Source organism: Nyctereutes procyonoides, unplaced genomic scaffold, assembly GCF_905146905.1.
Source record: "Nyctereutes procyonoides isolate TBG_1078 unplaced genomic scaffold, NYPRO_anot_genome, whole genome shotgun sequence".
NCBI classification, from domain to species: domain Eukaryota; kingdom Metazoa; phylum Chordata; class Mammalia; order Carnivora; family Canidae; genus Nyctereutes; species Nyctereutes procyonoides.
The window spans coordinates 31,132,433-31,153,917 of NW_026575048.1; the positions used below are offsets into that span (position 1 = coordinate 31,132,433).

The 21,485-nt window shown below is 34.5% G+C and overlaps 1 protein-coding gene across 3 annotated transcripts in view; it reads right to left on the minus strand.

The window, feature by feature from the left end:
- Positions 1 to 253: 253 nt before the first annotated feature.
- MAP4K3 (mitogen-activated protein kinase kinase kinase kinase 3) overlaps positions 254 to 21,485 on the minus strand; it is a 186,230-nt gene continuing 164,998 nt past the window's right edge. For 2 of the 3 annotated variants that reach the window (XM_055326973.1, XM_055326974.1), the window contains 9 exons: positions 21,314 to 21,431; positions 16,885 to 16,943; positions 15,791 to 15,894; positions 11,870 to 12,041; positions 8,579 to 8,647; positions 8,403 to 8,495; positions 5,385 to 5,455; positions 2,657 to 2,712; positions 254 to 2,001 (listed from right to left, as the gene is read on the minus strand). In XM_055326973.1, the coding sequence (XP_055182948.1) occupies positions 1,914 to 2,001; positions 2,657 to 2,712; positions 5,385 to 5,455; positions 8,403 to 8,495; positions 8,579 to 8,647; positions 11,870 to 12,041; positions 15,791 to 15,894; positions 16,885 to 16,943; positions 21,314 to 21,431 (830 nt within the window). In that variant the 3' untranslated portion in view covers positions 254 to 1,913. Of the gene's footprint in view, positions 2,002 to 2,656; positions 2,713 to 5,384; positions 5,481 to 8,402; positions 8,496 to 8,578; positions 8,648 to 11,869; positions 12,042 to 15,790; positions 15,895 to 16,884; positions 16,944 to 21,313; positions 21,432 to 21,485 lie in introns of all 3 variants that reach the window. The other variant, XR_008664688.1, reaches the window with a different exon arrangement.

A 21,485-nucleotide genomic window follows, 5' to 3' on the forward strand; every position in this document is an offset into this window, starting at 1 on the left:
AAGCAGGGAGCACTGGGAGCTGGGAGCACTGGGAGCCTGACGTGGGATTCGATCCCGGGTCTCCAGGATCGCGCCCTGGGCCAAAGGCAGGCGCCAAACCGCTGCGCCACCCAGGGATCCCCACACTTTTTCTATAAAAGGGTCAGACGGTAAATGTTTAAGGCTCTGTAAGCCATACAGCTTTCTTGCAACCATTCACCTCTGTCACTGTAGCACAAACACAGCCATAAACAACACATAAATGAGTATGTGGTGCAGTGTTCCAATAAAACTTTATTTACAAAAACAGGTGGTAAGCAGGATTGGGCTGAGGTATGTTTGCCGACACCTGCTCTCCATAAGACTATGAATGTTCAATTGATTTTTCTGATCGGAAAGTTGAAAATTCTATAAAAGATGCCCCGTTATGAAACTGAGATGACACTTCAAATAAAAATATGATCTAAGGGACATGAAGTATTTAAGGGGGTATTTAAAGAGTCAACGCAGAATGATGAAAAACTGTTTTTCTCCTTAATATATTTTAGTCTTACTCCATATAAGCCAGATGACAAGCTACTATACAACCGCATGTTAAAAAACATGTTTATTTTACACTATGTACAATCAGGAACATATTTAAAAGCATTATCAATTAAAATAAATGAAGACCATAAATCACAATTTAGTTTGTTCCTAGTGTATATATCCACATTAAAATATAAAGAACATATACCAAAAAAGAGCCAAAGTGTGCATTTTGCTAAAACTTGGTATATACCTATTCCATTGGAAAAAAGCAATCAAAAAGGACTTTAAACCAAAACTAAGTTCCTGTGATGTGTAGTAACCATTATATCGTTTATATGAGGTAGTAACTAAATTATTTTGGCCATGTGTGAATACTCTAAGTCAAAAGAAATATGAAAATCATAAAATAAGGCCAACCAAAGCAAAAATTTCACTAGAAATTTGAACCACTCCACTCTATGGAATGTTATAGTTCTTCAATATGATTATATGAAATGTTTAGTGTGGACTCTTTAATAATGCTAATTTATCCTTTGTGCATACTGTGCATACTGTAATTCAGACAACAACTGCAGTGTTATATCACGGTACCACTATTCTGTGATTCAAAATTTTTTCAAAGGTATGTTTTTAAGCACAGACAATCTTACAGGATTCTGCTTAAATATAAAAAGACCAGTTACTACAACAGGTGGTTAATTGGTTTGTTTCACATAGAAAACAATCCAAATACATTTAAAAAAAGATATTGTGGAGCCAAATGTGTATTGACAATGTCACAGCTTACTTTTGTGACTTAATACATCACATATATTCTGTGCAAATATAAACACCAGTGTACTTGCATTAAAATTAAAAACAAGATTATAAAATGATTATAGCCTCCATTACAATTTTGAAAGTTACAAGATTTATATTTGTATTACTAAATTACATATAATAAAAATACAATAGTGTTAAATGTACTGTTTGCCAGCATCCCATTTTGTAATATAGCCACACCCAATAATATACTAAGAATTCTTAAAATATTAACCCCAGTTGCATTTTTCATCAACATTTACATTTGTACAGATAAGACGCTTACTTGTACATCTCATAAAAGTACATTATCTACATAAATTCTTAGTGTATGTCTTCAGCAATATGAAGTTTCACAGAAAAATACTGCCCATATGTACAAAGATTACATAACAATGAATTAAGCACTTGTGTGGTTCAATATGCTAAATATATCCATACCACTTAAAACAAAAAGGCTCCCCATCTTGTCTCATGCCACAATAAATTACATGTAACTGAAGCCAGGTCACTGCAGCTTTTGTACAGCTTCAAGCATTCATCAATGTTGCGGCAGTAGTGTTTGTTCTTTCTAGAATTAACTGTCCAAAGCACAGACTTCCTCAGTAACTGTTTTCATGGCCCGCCAGGATGTATAAGTTGCTATTTGCCGTGGGGTTATCAGTTGGCCTACTTTCCAAAACCACGACCCTAAAATAATAATAATTAATAATAATCAGACCAAAAGTTATTCTTGAAAACTAACGTTAGCAGAAACATTTTCCATTGCTTCTTCATTTTATGCCTCTATAAATGCTGTTTATTTGATTTGTGGACAGAAAATGATTTGCAAATCCCTATGATTACAGAACCAGTTCCAACCCCAGGAAGTAATATTGCTGCCCACCATCTCCCACCTCTAAGCTGGTGTTGTTCTAAGGGTCAGAGGTGGAGAAAACCTGTATTTGGAATAATTTGGGGAACTTAATTTTTACAAAGTATAAAATCATCTGTCGTTCAAGAATCAGAAAGTATATCAGAATAGAACCCAAAAATTCTATGTGGCACTAAAACCAAGAAGTTTTATTTGTTAGCATATGGTAATTTCCTCTTTCTCGCTCTGTAAATCATACTTTAGATAGCACATTTAATGCAAAATTAGTACTGACAGATTGATATATTCCTGTTACTTGGAAGATCAGGCACATTTTATAACTTTCTGACTTGTGAATTCTTCAGTGTGAAAAATACAATGTTGAATATATTACTGTAGAAATTTCAATTCCCTTGAAAAAGAAATCAGTTTCATGCTGGATTTATAAAATGCATTTAGTACAATGTATTTAACACAACCCATTCTCCATACCTGTCAGATCCAAGCAGTCTGAAAATTCTTGTGTTATCTGAAATTTCTTGTGTTACCTGTTCAATTAAAATATAAACTTAATTTCTGGAATTAAAGGCACAAAATTTTATATGGGCATTTAATTTATAGCTCTACTGAAAAGAAATATAATTCCTAAGATGAAAATAGAACCCTGCATGATTGTTAACTTAAATCAGTACCTAAATACATCAGAGTTTGTTAGTCTATGAAAAATGTGCTTAATTTTCAATTAATCATAAAATAGGAGAGTAGGAAAACCATTTACTTATTAATTATAGACCCTGGAAAAATTTAAAAGCAAGCACCTAGACCATTTATCTATCAGAAACCTCTGTCAGTTATGTTAATACTAACAGCAAGGCCACTGAAGCAGCAAGCCACTCAGATCTGGTTCTTTTATTTCAAAGGCTGCGCTGTGGTATGATGGGACAAATTCGAGACTGGAATTTGAAGCCCTGCTCTCCCACTTATGGGAGTGTCCAGTTACGACACTGGACAAGGTTATATAATTTCCTGAAAAATAGTTTTGTCTTCTGTAAAATAAAAAGAGAAAAATCTCTACCCTGCAGTACTGTGCAGTGTTCTTAGAAGCAGTAGTAGGTATAATGCCTAGCTAAGGCAGTGCTCTATAGATGATTTTTCTTTCCCGTATCTCCCCCAGTCTCCTGAAATAGTATTTTCTGAAGGCATGTATCCTTTAAGAAGTCCTCAGTGTGGCAAATTACCAGTTGGGAAGTTAAAGATAAGTCTATGGGAGAAAGAAAAACCCACTATTTTTGCTTACTAAATGCAAAACATTCTAAATTATAATGGCAGTAACTTCTCCCCACAATGTCATAGGCTGAAAAAACCATTTGATTTCCAAACTAAATGCATTCTATTAGTACCTCTAAAACTGGTTATTCTGGAAACACTAAGGATTCTCACTCTCTTCTGGAACCCAGCACATCTGAAGGCTACAACCTGTTAACTTCAGTAATAGTGGCTCACCATGACTGATCTTCAATGTGTTTGGGGGTTTGCCTACTAGGAGGACCTAACATTTTTGGAAGAGTATTCAGTACAGGCTGTTGGCACAGTTTGAAACAGCCCCTCAGGTGATTTTTTTTGGGCAACCTTTTCTTTTTCTGAAACTGCTCTCTTGTATCCTGCCCATGGTGTCTTTCTTTCTCTGCCTAGTGTTTATTTGTTGCTGACTATTCTTATCTCCCGCTCAATTCCCCCAGGTGATTTTTCAAACTTCCTGAGAAGCCCTTTTGTGGGAATACCTACTAGAAACATATTAGCTATGAAGTTTCTTTTCTTTCATTTAAAAATTTTATTTTTAAGCAGTCTCTATAACCCAACTGGGGCTCGAATTTATAACCCTGTGCCTTGGCTAAAAGCCGCATGCTCTAAGATGGAGCCAGTCAGATGCCCCTATGACTTTTCTGGAATACTTATTATAAGCCAGGCATTATGCTAAGCATATTACATGCTTCCTTTCATTTAATCTTAATAACCCAAAGAAGTAAGTACTATTTTGTTATCTTCAATTCACAAATGAAAAAGTATAGGCAAAGAGAAGTTAAGTGACATGCAATGGCCACAGTTATGAAATAGCAGGATGGAGACTTGAATCCGGTATTTCAACTCCGGAACTCATGCTCATGATAACTCTGCTATAATGTCCACTTGGTTAGAAGACATACTTTGAGCTTAGAATGACAGTTTAGAACACAAATGAGCTACTTTCTTGCTTCAGGCACCCAAAGTTCTCTTTTCCCTCTAATGCTCAAGTGAAAGTTAAACTATTGAGAGGGGTTTGGGGTACTGAGAGTCTCTGGTGACTTAATTTGCCCATAATATTCTTAGGGGCAATACCACATCTTGCTCACATCTGTAACCCCAGTGCATTCTGGTGGAAATGCTGAGCAGAACTGAGTATGTCACAGGAACTGGGAGTTAAATTGTTCCTGGAGCTAAATTAAGGCAGGAAGAAAGAAGTGGGGCACCTGGGTGGCTAAGTCAGTCAAACACCTCGTGATTTCAGCTCAGGTCATGGTTTCAGGGTTGTGAGATTAAGCCCCATGTTGGGTTCTGCACTCTGCTTGGCATTTTCTCTCCCTCTGCCCCTCCCCCCATGCTCATGTTCTCTAAAATAATAAATAATAAATAGAATCTAAACAAACAAAAACCAGACATACAATTTGCATATCTCTACCAAAGCATCTATAGAAAAGGAGGGGAGGAGTCAAAGAATCTTATAAATGTCAAGTGAATACAGGTAAGAGAGACAACAGGTAAGGCAGTTGAAAAGGAATGTGCAATCCTTTACTTATAAGCCTGCTCTGGTCATTATTTCTGAAATACAAAGTAGAAAGTTGCCTCAAGACAGAGCCAGCATCTACACTCTTGTTCCAAGTGTGGTCTGGGAGAGTTGAAAGAAAATCACTTTTAACAGTATCAGGAAATTCTTGTTCTGAATGTAGGAGTATCTGGTTGCACATAAAATATGCACTGGAGTTGTTTGAGTGAATGGAGAGAGGTGCTGCCAGAGTATGTGCTATTAATTTAATTACCCGGCTGAATACAGTAAATATTAATAAAGTGAGCATACCAAGTATTCCTCTATTAATTAGGAATTTTTCAAAGTTAAAGAAAATTATTTGAAGTAGAATTTGATAGCTTCATGACTATTTAATGGACACAATTTTTAAAAGCTTACCTCATTAGATCTAAAACTTCTACCTTGCATTCCATGTTTCCAGAACGCTAGCACACTGTCTTGTAGGCAAACTAGCAGGCAAGAACAGCTCAGTTACTGTTAATAGTACAAAAGTTTAACCAATAAGCATCATTTTGTCCCTCTATCTTGTATAGCAATACTTCATTTAATCACTGTCAGCTATTCCATATTTACATGGCATCTTTACTTTTGAAATGAAAAATACACATATGCCAGATAGAACTTACTCAACTTTTTGTCAGGAAAAAAGAAAATCCTTCAAAAATATTGTTTTGTTTCTAGAAAGTTTTGTTTTGATAAAATGACAATATTTGAAAATAAGGTGTTTCAAACACCTAGAAAAATATGAGAATAGCACAGAAACAAATGCATTTACTATTTAACTAGCAAATCCTAACATTTTGCCATATTTGCCTTTTGTTTTAAATAAAAACAAATATAGCTGGCATCCACATACAATCTCCTGTAATCCCATTCCAGTCCTTCTTCCCTCCCTGACACACTATTTTAAATCTGGTGCTTGGGCAGCCTGGGTGGCTCAGTGGTTTAGCGCCACCTTCAGCCCAGGGCGTGGTCCTGGAGATCCGGGATCGAGTCCCGGGTCAGGGTCCCTGCATGGAGCCTGCTTCTCCCTCTGCCTGTGTCTCTGCCTCTCTCTGTCTCTCATGAATAAATAAAAAATCTTAAAAAAAAAAAAAAGCATATTTAAATACATACTTTTGTGTGTATTCAGCAAGGAAACATCCAATTTTGTTTCTTGTAGATAGCCAACTGTACCAGCATCATTTGCTGAACATCCACCATTTTCCACTGACATATTATGCTTATAAATTTCCATCTATATATAGGCCCATTTCTGAGCCTTCTCTTCTAGAGCCACTGTTCTATTTATTTATCCCTGTCTTGCTTGAGCCCACACTGTCTTAATCACTATAGCCTTATAAAAGTTTCAACACTGAGTAGGGCAAGTATTCTTTGAAATGTATTTTACTGTTCTTAGCCTTTGGTTCTTTCATATGAATTTTAAGATCAGCTTATCAAGTGGCATAAAACACCTTATCAGGATTTTTATTATAAATGCACCAAATTTGTGGTTTCATTTATAAAGAACTGACACCTTTCTCATATTCCGTCATTCTATCCATGGACATGGTATAGTTCTTCATTTGTTCAAATCGACTTTTATGTTTTTAAACAATAATTTTAAACAAGTTGGAATTTCCTAGATAATGACCTTAAACATATTCTGATTACATTTAATTCCACCTATTTTATTGCCATTGTCAATGAGATCTTTTTTCCTTTCAAAAATTTCACAATTACCGGCACACTGAAAAGTGATTCATTTCTGTTACTCACATTCAGCAACTCTGAATTCTCCTAGTGGTTCCTGTTTAGACAGTTGTACATTCTATATAGATAATACCATCAGCAAAAAAGGATCTTGTGTTTTTTTCTTTCTAATCCTCATAGTTTCCTTTCTTGTCTAGTAAGATGCTGAAATGTGATGATAGTAGGTATTCTTACCTTGTTCTTGACTTTAATGGGAGAGTTTAACCATTAAAACATGAATATTTTAAAATATACTTTGCTAGATGAAGAACATTTCCTTCTATTCCTAATTTGCTAAGAAGTTGGGTTCTTTTTTTCTTAAATCACGAATGCTTGTCTATTGGATTTTACTCAATGCTTGTCTATTTACCAAAAAATTATGTGATTTTTTGCTTTTAAAATTTAGTGTGCTATATTACATAAACAAATTTTCTGATGCTTAACTATCCCTACTTTACTGACATAAAGTCTATTATTTGATGATACAGAATTCTATATGTTAGTACTTTAGATTTTTTTTGAAATCTATTTTTGAGACTGGATAATTTTGTTTTCTATGTTAATCTTGCTTGACCTTAGTATCAGTGTCAAACACTGATTTGTTCAGCATTCCTTCTCTATCAATAATCTGAAATAGTTTGTATAGATAGAGATCATCTCTTTAAGGGTGGATAAAAATCTTCTATAAAGCCATCAGGCCTTAGGTGCGGAGAGTCTTGGTTACCAGGCATCTCAAGCAAGGAGCCCGGCTCTGGTTCCTATCTCCTGTGGGATACTTTTCATATTCTTTATTACCAGGAGCCCAGCACATCTGTTGGCTTCAGGCCTGCATACTGCTTTGAGTTTCTGTTCTTTATCTTACTCTTTGGCCCTGACCTTGTGTTTTTAAGCATGGATTCTGTTTTAACATCTTGAAGAGATTTCCCTCCTTATTATCATCGGCATTTGCTTGCTGGCAGAGAGTCATTCTAATTGGAGGACAGAGTAAAAATAGAGCCAGGAATAAGACAAATGAACTATTTGCTCTCGGCCCTACCCTCAATCAACATATATATGTGGAAATATCTTTCACTGATAACAAGACCAAAAAAATTGTCTAGTTAAATACTGAATTAGCTCTCCTTCATTTTTCCAGCACCATCTCATACATGATCATTTTTACCTACTTTTCTGGAATGTAATCATTTTAGAATACTGATTCTGTAAGAAATCTTTTTTCAGAAAACACTCTAGTCAAGCAAAATGTGAGAATGATAAGGAGATTCCATGATCTCATTATGGAGATGCTTAAAATGCTCTGATAAGCAAATACAACAGCAAAAATATAACAGAGTACCCTAAGTCTGAAATTTTCAAGTACTTATAGGGAAACTACAGGAATTTGGAGGAATGGGAATTCACAACTGTGTTATGAAAAATAATATTTAATTATTTCTTTTGAAATGTCAAATCTCTAAGGAGGGTAGCGTTATTTATAGATTATATCAGTTATTAACTATTTCAGAGAATTATAAAAGATTGCTACTGACTCATGTTCTTTATATCCTGTATTTTAAAAAAATGTGTCCTTAGTAATATTGTTCTATAGTTTCAAATAACTATCACGTAAGTTATTTTAAGTAGCTCTTACTGAAATCATACAAGAAATACAAAACTTTTACTTACCTATTGATTCAATCTGGAAATCAAAGGTGAGTTCAGATGATAGTTTTCTGCTAGATTTTAATCTTCCTTGGAGATTTACTATTTTGATACAACCTAAAGAAGGTAGGGAAAATTCACTCAGAAACCAAGATTAAAAAAAAAGTGTTAAAATAAGGTGTTCATAAAGAAAAACTTACAGTCCAAGCATACAAGAATGGTATCTCTCTCCAGTTGGGTTACGTGAGTAACATTTGTCTGTGGGCTATCTGTAACACAAACAAACTCAATAAACTTACACAAAAAAGTAATATTGAAAGCACAGAAGTATAAAAACAAGAATTCTGAACATCACTGAATTTGAAATGGATTTACATTTTTAGCTATACATATATAGTGGCTAAACCAGGCTGCTTGGGGGTCTAAACTCTGATCCAAGTGCTAAACGAAGTGAGTGCTCGGTGGAGCGCTATCGTCATTACTACTGTCAATCTTCTTCATTTGTATGTGGAATCAGGAGTCTAATCTTCTATATTATGGTTATGAGTGATTCCTCCTTTTAAGCTCAGAAGGCCACGGACTATGCTTTTGTACTTTATTATATGGTAGTGCCTGGCACCACATGTAATATTTACTGAGTGAATCAGAGTCAAATATTTCAAGTACAAATGAAATTAAAAGAAATACTGAAGTATTTTGAGAAGTATAAATACCAAAATGCAAAGAGGCATTACTTTTATTATAATGATTTATCAAAGTTCTTACAAACTCAGAATATTTAAATAATGATTTGCCATAAAGTGAAAAGTAGGTTATCCTAAACTTTATATGAACATCAAAACTGAAACTGCTGAGCTATAGGCCTTTGTTTCTGGCCTTATATTTCCTGAGAGTCTGATGACCTACAGTTCGCTGTTTCTATTTCCCATAGTATTTAGGTATCCAAGGACTGCAGTATTTCAGACCTGCAAATGTATTTTAGACCTGGTACTTCTGTAACTATCCAGGGCTGAAAGAACTTAGACTAGGCCTCCTGCAAATCTGATCTTTATAGCCCTTATACACATGGGTGAAAATTAACAATCTATTCAATCTAGATCTACACAATCTATTTCAGTTCAGGAAGCCAGTTCAGCATTACTAGAGAGAAAGCCAGGAAAATAAGGTTTTATCAACTGCTTGTATTAATTAGTTACCACGCACTGGAATCATCTAGAGATCTTTAAAAAATACTGATGCCTAGCTTTACCTCTAGATGTTCTTATTTAATTGAGGGTGTGTGTGACTTGAGGTGTCAGGAGTTTTAAAAGCTTCCCAAGTAGATTCTAAACTGCAGCAGAGTTTAGGAAACCACTGGTTTAGAATCTCATTTGATGTTAAAGTCTAACTATACTTTCTCTTACTCAATTTTTATCTCACCATCTCAAAACCAGAGATGAGTTATACTTATCATATTTAACCTCTAATAAAGAGATATCCTTACAGGAAGGGAATGAAATTAAAAATTCCTTAAAAGGAAGGTACCCATAGTATTAAATTCTTTTGTGCGGAGATTAGGCCCTTCATTCAATAGTTTGTAGAGAAGGATTTAAAATTAAAATGCTTGGGAGAAATAAGGCATTAACTGAAAATCACTAACAATAAAGTACCAGTCACCCAACAATGCCTGTCTGTAAAACAGAGGGGAAGAGATCAGGAAAGCAAGAGTGAGCCCACTATCTGAAAGGAAGAAGCAGTGTCTAAGGGAAAAGGCAGTATAGATTATTTAGGGGAGCCAGAGAAGCCACATTATGTTGCCAAGGGCCAACCACGTTTTCCTTCAACAATATGTCCTTAAAGGAAAACGGTTTCAAGTTTCCTGGGTTTCAGTAAGTCCTGCAATTGTCTCTAGGGTTCTTAATGTGTTTGTGATTTTTTTCTACCGCAGAAAACTTCAACTCTTAATTTCTTTCCTTTTGTGAACACTCAGGCTTCCAACAAACTCCTGACTCATCAGTATTTACTAGTAAACTGGCTTAACATTTCTGTAAGAACCCAAAAACTCTGACAAAGAGGCTCTACAAGACTTGTAAAAATTGCCTTCTAGGGGCACCTGAGTAGTTCAGTCAGTTAAGCATGACTCTTAATTTTGGCTCAGGTCATGATCTCAGGGTCATGAGATTGAGCCCTATGTCAGGCTCCACACTGGGCATGGAGTTCTGTTAAGATTATCCCCCTCAATCTCCCTGTCCCTCTACCTCTCTGCCCTTCACATGCCTTGCTCTCTAAATAAATAAAAAGTGCCTTCTAAAATGGCCACTGTATTTTACAGCAAAACACCATACAATGTCATTTTTAAAGGGAGAAACAACAAAAGGAGCTCCATAATAAATACAGTGCTTTAAAAATAAGAAAAAAAAAAACCATCCAGGTTACTTTTTTTAAAGTGTAAAAGTTCAGATTTACTTACCACATAACACAAGTTTTACTAATGTGTACTGATTATGACAAAATTGAAGGTTTCAAACTATAATCAAATTTCTGTAAAAAGCTCATTAATTGTAAATAATATTTCTAGCTATGAAGGAAAGATCTGCTATGCAACTAAACAACACAGATCAAAATGTAAGGAAACAAGTTATATAAAAAATTATTTTCAAGTACCATCTAATATTTCAGTAGGAGCTATTTCATTATAATTTATATCCTAATTACAAATCATTAAAATTTTATTAAAGTTACTGTATAGTAGCTGTGTTTCAATTATAGGAATAAAATGGAAAATAAACTACACTCAGTACAGTTTTTCCTTTTATTTAAATCAACTTTTCTAGGCCTGAGATAGGTGTATTTGTGTAGTTTTCAAAGTGTGGTTCCTGTATTCACATCATCAGCACCACATGGGAACATACAGAAGTAAAATCCGCAGGTCCCACGTCAGATGTACTGAATGAAGAACTCTCGCAGTGGGGGCCAGCAAGTCTCCAGGTGATTCAGATGTATACTTGGGTTCAGGAATGCATTATGGTTTTTTTTTTTTTTTTTTTTTTGCATTATATTTTAAATGTGTCAAACAAATTAGCTATTTTAAAGCAAGCCATATTCTTTTTCCAGAAGTTATTAAGTTATTCCAGATGAGATTTTTTTTTTTTTTTTTCAGTAGGGTTTTTTTTTTTTTTTTTAATTTTTTTTTTTTTAATTTTTTTTTTTTTATTTATTTATGATAGTCACAGAGAGAGAGAGAGAGAGGTACAGAGACATAGGCAGAGGGAGAAGCAGGCTCCATGCACTGGGAGCCCGATGTGGGATTCGATCCCGGGTCTCCAGGATTGCGCCCTGGGCCAAAGGCAGGCGCCAAACCGCTGCGCCACCCAGGGATCCCTCCAGATGAGATTTTAATGTTATTCCAGATTAGTTTTTTATGCACTATTTTAGCCTGAGAGCTACAGTAAGTTTATTATTTATAAAATCAAATAATGTATTGGCCTTAATAATCAACAAAAATCACAAACCTGATTCTGTAAACCATGAAGAGGTAGAATTTGGATTGACTGTTTCAAATCGAACCACTTGGTTGAAGTCTCTCCCTCTACTGACACCAACACAGACTAAAGGGTACTCCTGTTCAGGAACTACCAGCATTTCAAACATTCTAAGTGGACATGGTATAGGAAAATCTATGTGCTAAAGAGAGAAACAAAAATATATTAAACAAAGGAAAACAAAAGCCAAATAGTTTCATGAACACTGTTAAGAATTTTTAGTTTTATGAAAATAAGGAAAATAACTCTCTACTAAAAGATTGCTTCTTGCCACAGAAACTTTGGATATGCAGAGAAATACAAATTATAAAATATTTAAGGTTTAGCACTGTACAAATTTTTTAAAGTTAAAAAATCACATAATTTTAGGACATCATGGCTAGAAGGGAACTTATAAATCACCTGTCTAGCCCTCTCTTTTCAGAGGTGGAAACCGAGACCTAGGAATCTGGTGACTGGTCCAGGGTCCTCCAGCCCTTTCTGGCAGTATCTCCTGCCTCCCAATTTGATGCTGCTTCAGTTATACTCCCTGCCTTCTTATTCAACTGAGCAAACATGGGTAAGAGCACTGAAATGCTCGTTAGCAAGAAACCCTCTTCTTGTAACTGGACAGGAAAAAAAAAATCACAAATAAGAGATATTTATCCTCATACCTCAAGTGACTATTCATGAACTCACAGTTATGATGCAACCAATTTTATTTAACTTCAAAGTTATTTTTATGTTGCTACAGAATGCTATACAAAGTCTAAATAAATTCATATTTACTAAATTTAGAAAAATCGATGGAGAACATTAACATAATCAGGAAATTAAACTACCAGAGACTATACATATCCACCTGAATGACTAAAATGAAATGATAGACACAAAAAGTGTTACCCAGAGAGGAGCAGACGAACACTCACAAGGTGATAGGTGCATGACCTGTATAGTATGGCTACACTAGATACCTACATCATCTGTTCCTGCTGAAGATATGCATCCCTTTGAGCCCGGCAATAATACTCTGGTTATACGTTCTAGAGAATATGAGTATGCATGTGCATAGGAGGCATATGCAAAAATGTTCACAGCAGTACTGTTCAAATAACAAAAAACTGGAAGTATCCCAAATGCTCATCTACAGTAGATAGATAAAATAATGGCATATTCACACAATGGGAAATTATAGAACAATGAAAATGAGCTATATCCAACAATGAAATATGTTGCTACACAAAAGTCAGACATGAATGAGTATATACTTTATGATTCCATCTACATATTGTTGAAAAATCAGGTAAAATTAATTCTAATGTTTTAGAGGTGCATGTTTATCCGGTAAAAATGGAAAGTACAGGCGCTGACTTGGTGGGAGGTGCCATGGGGAGTTCTGAGTAGCTAGTGATACTCTTCACAATAAAAGTTGCTTTTTCAAAAAATATCAATCTTATACATACTTTAATAAGTCCACTCAGTATCTTTGTATTTTTGTTGCTCTTATAAATGGGCTGTATTTTCATTTTATTCTGCAAAGGGTAAGCAGTAATAGTACTTAACAAAGCTACTGAATTTATATTTTAATTTGGCAACTCATAGATTCTAAAGAAAATAAAGTCTGGAGAAAAGAGACTGGTAAAATGGGGCTACCGTAACTACCATTCTTAGAGAGTTAGAAAATATGATGTGGTTCTGTGGCTAGAAGGTAAAGCCTGTGCATCTGTTGTCCTCATCCATATCCCTTCCTTCCCTGTGACTGCCAGAGCACCTACAAGTGTACAGAAACATTTAAAATAATTCTTTGAAAAAAAATTCTCTTTGAAATGTGATAAGAACAGTAAAGCAGAAAACAATGCTTCTGTTTAATTTTGTCAGCAAATAAGAAAACCAAGAGATTCTGAATAATTTTATTTAGCTTCTAATAATGTGTGCTGTCATTAACAGAAGAGGATTCCCATCTAAGAGCTTTAAATCCAGTTGCTATTGGTGATGGTCTTTGAACCAATGACTACATCTTATTCATTTTCTTCTCTAGTTAAAAAGCACTGTGCCTGGTTTGTAATAGGCACATAATATGCTGGAAAGGTCTTTAATTTCTAACTTTTACTTATGAAAATGTAGTCTAATGAAGCAAAATCTCTGTCAGAAATGTCATTAAGAGGAAGGGAGACTACAGAAAGGATAAAAATGTTTTTAAACAGATAAGACTGTAGAATAGAAACATCATAAACACTAATCACAATAATGTCAAACTTAGAAACAAAATATCCCCAGTATTTTGAAGTAGAGAGATGGGAAAGAGAGTTGGGTTAAGATTCAGGGTAAGGGCCTACAGAGAGCTCAGGAAATATAAGGAAAATGGGAAGTGTGCAGTCTTAAGGGAGATGGTATTCTAAGTGTAGTATCTTAGAACACTGGCAACAGGCCTCATTAATTAGTCAGTGCCAGGCTCCCTGCAACCATCCACCTGGAAAAGAGAAGATGTGGATGGGTAATTTTTAAGCTTCTCATGTCTTCAAAGTGTATATTCTTTCCTGCATGTTCTTCATATCTAAAATTCCTTTAATAGAGAGAGAAAAGGTCTTTCATTATATGTTAGGATAAGTGGTATAACATATCAGGTAATGCAAAAAATTCATTCATCCTAAGTTTTAATCAGACTCAATCTATGAAAACTGATAGAATGAAACTATTTTTTATTCTGCTATAGGTTAGGAATGAAAGGAATTGGGAGGACCTAATTAAAATAGAGTAAAAGGAAAAGATAAGAAGACAACAGGGAAGGGAAGGGCTGCAGAAAAATCAAACTGTGCACACTTTATACCCCCATCTAGAGGAGGCATGCTTTTGTTAAATAGGCAAAAATAAAGAGGACCTGAGAACAAAACTGTTTTTGCCATAAATGGGCTGTATTCAGAAGCCTTGCTTTAGATAGTTCATATGGCTATTTATTTCTCCCCTTCAGTTTTTGGTTTAAACAATTTTTACTTCAGTGATTTGTGGCAAGAGCACCTCAATGGGTTCAAAATTCTTGAAACTATTTTATTTCTTTAGCCCTACTTAATGTTGAGGTTAGCAAATAGTGATAGGAAATTAAAAAGATTCTTTAGTCACTTAGAGAAATTTAAATAACAGGAAGCCAATACTTTAAGTACCCTAAGGCTGGATTATAAAATTTAGGAAGAATCTTCTCCAATTATATTCTGACCCCAATTTCTAGGGAGATGTCAAATGCTCAGGAAGTAAGACTACTTAATTTATATAAAATAGCAAAGAAAACAGCTTTAAAAATTCATTTGGTATTTCCTTGATGGGAATGAGCCCTTTTGTTAGTTTTTCCTCCAATTTTAAGTTACAGTTGAATAATATTAAATATTTTAAAGAATATTCATTAATTAAAGATTCTACAGAAACTTAGGCACAAAAAAACCATCCGTGGGAAGGCCTGACCAAATTAACAGTTAATCCAAGTAAATTCCCTCTCACTATGGTTATCCCTTTCCTCTTAGGCCAAATGCCAACCTGTAGGTTGTTTCTCCTCTGTGATAAAGCAGGTCAGCCAGAGAATGTATTTAAACAACATTCCACTGCTTCTTAACACCTCCTGTTCTGGACATCAGACTGTGTGTGTGAGATGCTATTTCTTGCTCCTACTGCCATTTCCCTTAAGTATTTCTCTAGTCTCTTTTAAAACTTTTATCTGGCTAACTGATTTCCTTACAATTAGGAAATTTCCTTTCCTGCCACATAATCCAAAATCATGAAATTAACTTGAGAAGTAATGGGAAAAAAAGAAAAAATGTGGTGTTTGGGTGGGGTTTTTTTTTTTTTTTTTTTTTTGAAGAACAGGAAAATTGACTTAATTAAGCTTTTATACTAAGAATGACTTAGGTTGCTTTTCATGCTTACCTTAATTAACATAAATTTCTGCATTGGTTCAACCCATTCTAATAAAACAATGCTAGTCTGAAGTGCCCCACATAGGTACTTATGGCCTGTGTAAGGATTTCGCACTGTCAAGGCAAAAAAGTATATGTAAGTTCTCTTATAATGCAAAGTCCTGACAACAGTAGTTGCATGCTCTGAAAACAAAAGCTGGCTGCCATTTCATTTCTTAATTAGACTGCAGGGTGAAAACACCTTCCATGAGGGTAGGAAACTATCACTTGCAGGAGTTTTGTCTTATTACAAATAAGTTCTAGGGTCTGGGGTTAGGAAAAAAGATTTTAGGTCTCATGGTACCAGGACGATTAGGTGAGGCAGCAAGATCCTGAAGGAAGATCATACATAGGTTTGGGGAGAAGTTGCCAAATAGATAGGCTAAATATAGCACATTTAGGGACAGGTGGCTAAGGGTGCTTTTGGTAGTAATGTTCAGAGGCAGTGATACTTTGGTTCTAGCAACATGAAGACATTAATCAAATCTCAAAATATAGGTTTACAAATAAAACAAAGCCTCAGAGTTTCTTAAGGGAAGGAAAGAAAATTATTTTTTGCTTTTGCTATGGGCAAATAAAACAGCTGGTTGTGATGGGAATGGGGGAGGAATTTAGGATCATGGTGTGTGAAGGAGGAGACTATAACCTTCACGTCATAGGAATATGATTTCACATATTAAAGGCATGAAGATATATGCTGAATGAATAAATGCAGTCTCATAAGCTATTACTGAGCAGCATGTGAATGATAAGGAACAGGCCCCCCCTGGAGAACAAGGTATGATAAAGTACTATAATAAAAAGTCATCCTACTTTCTCCATTTACTCAGTCAATAAATTATTTGCAAAACGACTGTTATGTGCAAGGTACTATGTTAGGTTTAGTTTACATGGAGACGGAATGGCCAAGACATTTGTTTTACTTAAGGGGAAAAAATAAACTACTACTGCCAGAATGCCCTGGAGAAGTACTATTTTATACTAGATTTAAAAATGAGCCTCACAGTGTTTTCTTATCTGCTCTGCAAAGCAGGAGAACTACATGTCATGGAACAGTTTACTTACCAACACAACATTTCTGACACCACTTGGTTTCAGGGATTTTTGCTGATACAGCAAATTTCCTAAATGTAAATGAAAATGAATATATAATACATGTAGGTGAAGTTAGTATATGATAATGGTGTCATTACAGATCAGTGGAGAAAGGATGAGTTGTTAAAAATTGGTGCTGACCTACTAGGTCGTCTACTAAAAATAATACATTTGCTCTGTTTCTCATCCCTCCTCCAATTCCAAATAGATTAAGGATTTATTAAAGTATGAAGAACAGGACTATAAAATATTTAGATTTAGAAGAATACGACCTTGAAATTTCTTTAAAGAATGCAAAAAGAACAAATTATACAGGGAATATTAATAAACTTTTGATACTTTTTCAGGAATGGACCCCCTCTACCACCACAAACTACAGGTGGCATTCAATTTATTGAATGAATTTGTTGAATATATTAATAACTTTGGTTTACCAAAAGATACCACTAAGTAAAAAGCCATAAACTGAGGAAAGATATTTTTAGCACATACAGTAAATTTAAGCTATGTAAAATGCTGTCTCACCACTAAAACAATTTATAAGAATTTTTTTAATAAGAATTTTTTAAAGACATTTTTTATCTCTCTCCTTAGGAAGAGTGGGATATAGATTTTTCTGGCAAAGGTCGTTTAGGGGTTCTGCAAACATCTGATTCAAACTTAATTTGTAAAAATCCATTTAAAATTATTTTTTTAAACTGCAATTAAAAAATATACATAAACTCAAAAGCCTTTTATCACGAAAGATAATATAACACTGTTAGTACAAAGTTATGCAAACATCAAATTATATTTCTCCATTTTTGCACACATATTTAAACTTCTTTTACATGTGTAAATGTGTCACAGATTAGATATTGCTCTGCATGTCTTTTTTCTTTTAAAAAAAATAAGAGTTGTGCTTTACTGGTAACAAAATTGTAAAGCATGCATGTGATGCTCAATACCATTTCAAACAAGCTTAGAATAATCTTGATGTTCTTGTTGCTGTACAACTGGCAGCTGAGTAGATCAAGCATATAATGCTGAAGTATTGTTAATGTTAGCTTTTAATATGTTGTACATGCTGTTTATATTTATAAAAATCTTTAATAACTACTGCTAACATTTACTGAGAACTTACTGTTTGCCATGAACTTCACATGTTCTGTATTAGTCCCTCTGATAATGCCATGAGATAGGTCATAGCATAGAAATCTGAGGGTTAGATTTAATAATTTCCTCAAGGTCATACAGTGAGCAGTTCTAGGCAAGAAAGAATTCTAATCTAGTGCCTTAGTCTAACTGTAGTGCTCACAGTGATTCAACTTTGAAAACAAATTTTACTTCTCTTTTATGATTGTGGATCAGTTTAACTAAAGAGTGCTCTGAGCTTGCAAGAGAAGCTGTTAAAATTTGTTACCACTTGTAAGTACTTTATCTGTGTGAATTAGCATTTTATTAGTATTATGGTACCCAAACAATGACACAGAAATTCATCAGATACTGAGGCACTGAATGACAACAATAATGATCTAGAATACCTTGATTCCAAATTTGGGGTTAAAGACCTACTGTTCCCTTCAACTATGTTCTTATCAAGAAGAGTTTTACATTCCAATTCACACATTATATTAATATTTATGAAAATACCCCTTTCATGTACAGTGAAATTTTATACAGCTTAAAACAAAAATTCCCCACACCTGTAAATTAAGTAAATTGCTCAAACAAAAGTGCTTTTCAGAGTTTAAAAAAATCTGAATCAAGGTCTTGAAAGATTTCCACTGCAACAAGTTTAATGTTCCTGGTCCACACTTGTAAACTTGCCTCCTGGCTCCCAAGGTTACTTAGGGGTTAAGTTACTGAAGCTGTCAAAACCCAGGATTAACTGACTGCAAAGTACTGAAGGATTATACAGAGAATACCACATAATCAATACTACTAATTATAGCTTAGAGTTAACAATAATGAAACTATTCAAAACTGAGTTGTGAGCAGCACACTAAAATGTTATAAAAGTTTATAATTTTCTACAGTGATCTATACAGACTTACCTTACTTTCAGTAATGATTTTACAATAAGGCAATAAAATTTATTTACTGGTACCTAATTAACTAGAATCCTAAGTGAACCAACATTCTCAACTTATTTAATGTAAGATATTTTAGCATATATTACAGACACAGTTCAATTTATCATGCCTAACAATGATGACAAAAGATCTACTTATTAAGATGCCAGAAACCATGGTGGATATGATACATACATATTTTATCATTTTAAAAATAACTTTGCAAGACTGGCATACTGGTTCTATTTTCTAGATGAATACCCTGAGAGGTTGTGTAATTTATTCAAGGTCCCAAACCTAAAGTAAGCAGGATTTAAATTCACTCTACCTGGATTCCAAAACTTATGCTTTTTTAAAGAAGCTTTACAGTATGATACAATGAGTACCTAGATTTATGAGAACTACAGCACATTACAAGATGCTCAAAGGAAGTTTAATTTGTGCTCATTTTACAGTAGAAGAACTAGTACTAATACACATAAAATTTTATCATGCAAACAAGGCTTTCGGATTTCCTGCCAGTAAATGAGAGAATAGTCGATTTTACAATAACTAACTTCTTGATAACAAAACTGAAGAAAGCTGGAAGGACACATTGGTGAGTGCTACTAACACCAAAGACTGACTGTAACAAAGTAACAGTGTAGAGGTAAAGTACTCTTAGAGGTAACCTCTTCCTCTATGGAAATTCCTTAAATGAAGAGGTAATACGGTATTCAATGTTGTCTCATGTATATACTAGGAAACTTTCTGCACATCTGGTATATTTAGTAAAATTTGAAGAACCGAACACAGCTACAAAAAAGCTCAAATAAAGCTACAAATGTCTCTATTCTGACAAAATGATATTAATAAGTGAATACATTAAAGTTTACATGCTTTACATTCCTTAGAGGGCTCTTATACCTTACATTTATTTTTAAAGTTTGGTGGTCAGTTTCTGTGCCCAGAGGAATTGAGGATTATCAAGTTAGATGGATAAATGGAGTGTGACCACAACAGCATCAAGTGGCAGCTGGGAGGAAAAAAGGAGCATTATAAACTCTATGTGAAAAAAGAAACTCCCTGACTCCATTTTTGGGGCTAGTTATAGGGGCAACTCCAATTCCAACTGTAAATATTATAATGTAAATATAATTAATCAAGTTCATAGCTGCAACTCTGAATCATCATGAAAACGTGTCCAGTTAAACTCAATGTAATCTATTTTAAGAAGGCAGAAAAGCATGCAGTATAATTTTTAAATGATTTTCATCAAAAAGGTTTATTTTTTAAAAAGATTTTATTTATTTATTCATGAAAGACACAGAGAGAGGAAGAGACATAGGCAGAGGGAGAAGCATGCTCCCTGCAGGGGAGCCAATGTGGGACTCAATCCCTGGACCCCGGGGGATCACGCCCTGAGGTGAAGGAAGACGCTTAACCACTGAGCCACCCAGACGTCCCCAAAAAGGTTAGTTTTTTTTTTAAAGATTTTATTTTTTTTATGAGAGAGAGAGAGAGGCAGAGACAGCCAGAGGGAGAAGGTGGTTCCATTCAGGGAGCCCGACGTGGGACTCGATCCTGGGATCCCAGGATCATGCCCTGGGCCGAAGGCAGGTGCCAAACTGCTGAGCCACCCAGGGATCCCCCCACAAAGGTTAATTTTTAAGAAGTATTTTGCACAATGGGGCAAATTTTAGCTCTACTATAAACTCAGCAATTGAGAACAGCTTTTCAAGGTACTTGAAAGCTAAGGTTGTACATTAGTTGTTCTATAATGATACAGTAAAGGAAGAATGGCTATAGTATAATGTTTCCATAAAATATAATTTATATCAGACTCAGAAGACCTTTTGGTCAACAAATGAGGTGCAACACAATAATAACCAAAGGAAGAGAGAAATAATGAAAAATCCCTGAAAGTAGAAAAGCAAAATCCCTCAATTCCTAAGTAACTATCTTCTAAAGCAAAAAGCTTGATTTAATAAATCATTTTGATTTTCTAAGGTTAAAAACTCTTTGAGAAAAATTCACTTTACTCAAAACAAGTATGTCGAAAACATGATGTATGATGAAAATTTACTAGCAAATTATAGAAAAAAACTAGTTTTAACCTTGTAAAACATACTAAATACTCATCAGTTTCAAAGTTCCAGAGGGGCCTCTCAGTTCTGTGAAAATATATTACCTCTCACATTTTTTCTTCATATGCGATTTCTACTAACCCAAACTGAGTGTTTTTCAATTTCTGTAGTATAACTATTATTTAGAATTAATTAATGTATTATCTTTAAGGATGAAACATAATTATTTTTTATTTACTTATTTTTTTTAGGAGGAAACATAATTAAATGTACAATTACCTCGGCAATATTCGGTCAGGGAGTTTGTGTGCTGGAATAGCAACAGGTAACTTTTGCATTTGTCTGGCATAATCAAAAAGCCCTGGTAAATTATGGGAATAGAGCTGAGAAGCTTTACCTGTTAAGAAAAATAAACATGATATAAAAGCTAATAACATAAATGGGAATAATA